The sequence below is a fragment of the Austrofundulus limnaeus genome, unplaced genomic scaffold (genome assembly GCF_001266775.1).
Source record: "Austrofundulus limnaeus strain Quisiro unplaced genomic scaffold, Austrofundulus_limnaeus-1.0 Scaffold243, whole genome shotgun sequence".
Lineage (NCBI taxonomy): Eukaryota > Metazoa > Chordata > Actinopteri > Cyprinodontiformes > Rivulidae > Austrofundulus > Austrofundulus limnaeus.
In genome coordinates this window covers 800,373-802,526 of record NW_013952645.1, presented here as the reverse complement: position 1 = coordinate 802,526, position 2,154 = coordinate 800,373, and the positions used below count along the sequence as shown (strand labels likewise).

The window sequence follows — 2,154 nt, the reverse complement described above, 5'->3', positions numbered from 1 at the left end:
TGCGTCTCTCCCTGCTGCAGGTAGATCTCCATCCCATCCAGACATGAAATGAATACTGCTGCTGCTGACTGATCCATGATGGCATGTTAATAAAAACATTTCTATGGCTAAAAATAGATCCCTTTGCCGGTCCCTAGCCAATAGAAAGGAGGGTTAGAGTTGTGACAGTACAATTATATATATAAAGTGTATATATATAAAGTGTATATATATATATATTTGACTTAAAGTAAAACTCCGAACAAAGACAACTAGTAAAAAAGAAATGTAATCAATATCAGAATGAAGCTTCTCATGAGGTTAAAGGCAATAAGCATATTAATAATGTTTTAATCTAATTTATTCAGTATATAAGTTAACTAAATGATACAACTGGACTTCTATTTTGAAACTGTTGATGTTTCTCTTCCCATCAGAGAGGCTTTGTCAGTTCAAAATGTTTGGAGTAGTGGAGACATTTATGAAATAACCTTGTGCCCTTCATCCAAGGGACGTGAAGGTTTGAATAAAGACCAGTGTCTATTTGGGGAAAGTAATGGGCCCACCTGCAAGACCCCCACTCACATGGGTTTTTACCTATCCCCATTCACTACACCATATCGATGGATAACACCGATTCTTCAGTTTAAAGTCTTTGTGTTTGCGTCACCTGTCCTGTAGCAGCGAAGTCCTTCAGAGGGTGGAGGCTGAGGCTCAGGATATCATCATCATGTCCGAGGTAGAAGCGCTGGCTGTGCAGCTGTCGGTTATAAACCACGGCCACAGCTGCCACGTGATACACCACCTCTCCGCTCTGAGTGTAGAAAAGGTTGTTCCTGCAGTCGTAACCTCGGTACCTGCACAAAGACAACAGGTAACTTACTCCAACTTTACTATTTACGTATCAGTGATGTCTTTTGCCCCGGAGGGAGTGGTTTGGTCAGAAGGTTGTGTATAAAAGTTACCAGAGTTCCTGTTTCAGAGCCAAAAACACAGAGACTTCCTTCAGGTCTGTTTTTGGTCCAGCTGAAGGTTGTGTATGGCTTTATTCATTTGTTAACAGTTCAGGTCTGAGTCTGAATTTGTCTTAATCGGTTCGTTCTTGCCTCAGTAAACGCATTCCTAACAGCAACAGTATTTGACTAAACAACTTTAACTATCACTTGTTGATTTCATTCCTTCAAGGAATGCTGTGAAATTATGAGTCAAGTTCAGACTTTAAGTAAAAAGATGCAAAGTGTCAAAATGAAGCCATCAAAACACAGAAAACAAAAATAAAGCGTTGCTTTACCCGTGAACAAACTGCAGTCGCAGGCCTTGGTCCGGTCCGTTCTGTCTCTTCAGAGACCCAACCTGCTGCTTCTTCTCTCGGCTCTGCTGTCGCAGCTGAGGCAAGTCCTCCTTGTACACCTGATAAAAACAACACATAAATATCGCTGATCAAAACAAAATCTAATCCTAGAAGTGCCACCTTAAAGCATCTTCCAATCAGCTCTGAAAGGTTTATCCTCTGACAGAAACATCTGGAGATTCATCAGCTGTAATAATCTGGTCAAAATCCCTATCATAAAACACATTAACTACAGCTGTATGTAGTTTTTTTGCAATCCGTAAAGTGAATTTAACACTGTAGAAAAACACTGAATCTTGTTGAATCTGTATATTTTTTACAAGTATATATAAAAAACTACTTTAACATTTCTGACACGAAGATGTCACTGTTTAAATGTGACGACCCATTGCCACATTTATTTTCTTTGAGAAAAGAACAAGTTTTGTGTCTTTTTGTTTTTAGTCCTGATTTGATTTTAGCACATTTAAAAGCAGCATTCTTACATCCTTTTCAGTAATGGTTGTGTCATGTAAGTTGTATTTGGTTTTGAATTTGACTCTTTTAAAATTTAATTTGTGTTTTTACTAATCTGTTCAGTGCAGATGGAGTTTAATGGAGTCAGGAAACCAGTTGTCACTGTAGCGATAACTTGGAGTGAAAGGTTAACGCTCCAAACTCTGACCATCACATGACTCTGCCCATGTTTACAAGAAGAACAGTGACCTATTCATTTACCTCCAAAACCTTTGTTTATTATTTACGAGTGGTAAGATAACGACAGGATGCGACAGAGACCTTCTGTTGTTTGAGTACGGTGAGAACTCTGTGATGTACTCAAACAT

At 38.8% G+C, this 2,154-nt stretch overlaps 1 protein-coding gene across 2 annotated transcripts in view; it reads right to left on the bottom strand.

Moving 5' to 3' along the window:
- LOC106525831 (echinoderm microtubule-associated protein-like 6) overlaps positions 1-2,154 on the bottom strand; it is an 88,704-nt gene that overhangs the window by 8,693 nt on the left and 77,857 nt on the right. For both annotated transcript variants that reach the window (XR_001311178.1, XM_014020182.1), the window contains exons 15-16: positions 1,271-1,389; positions 650-836 (exon numbers count right to left, since the gene is read on the bottom strand). Coding sequence is in view for 1 of the 2 variants with exons in the window: in XM_014020182.1 (XP_013875636.1) it covers positions 650-836; positions 1,271-1,389 (306 nt within the window). In the remaining variant the exon portion in view is untranslated. The remainder of the gene's footprint in view (positions 1-649; positions 837-1,270; positions 1,390-2,154) is intronic.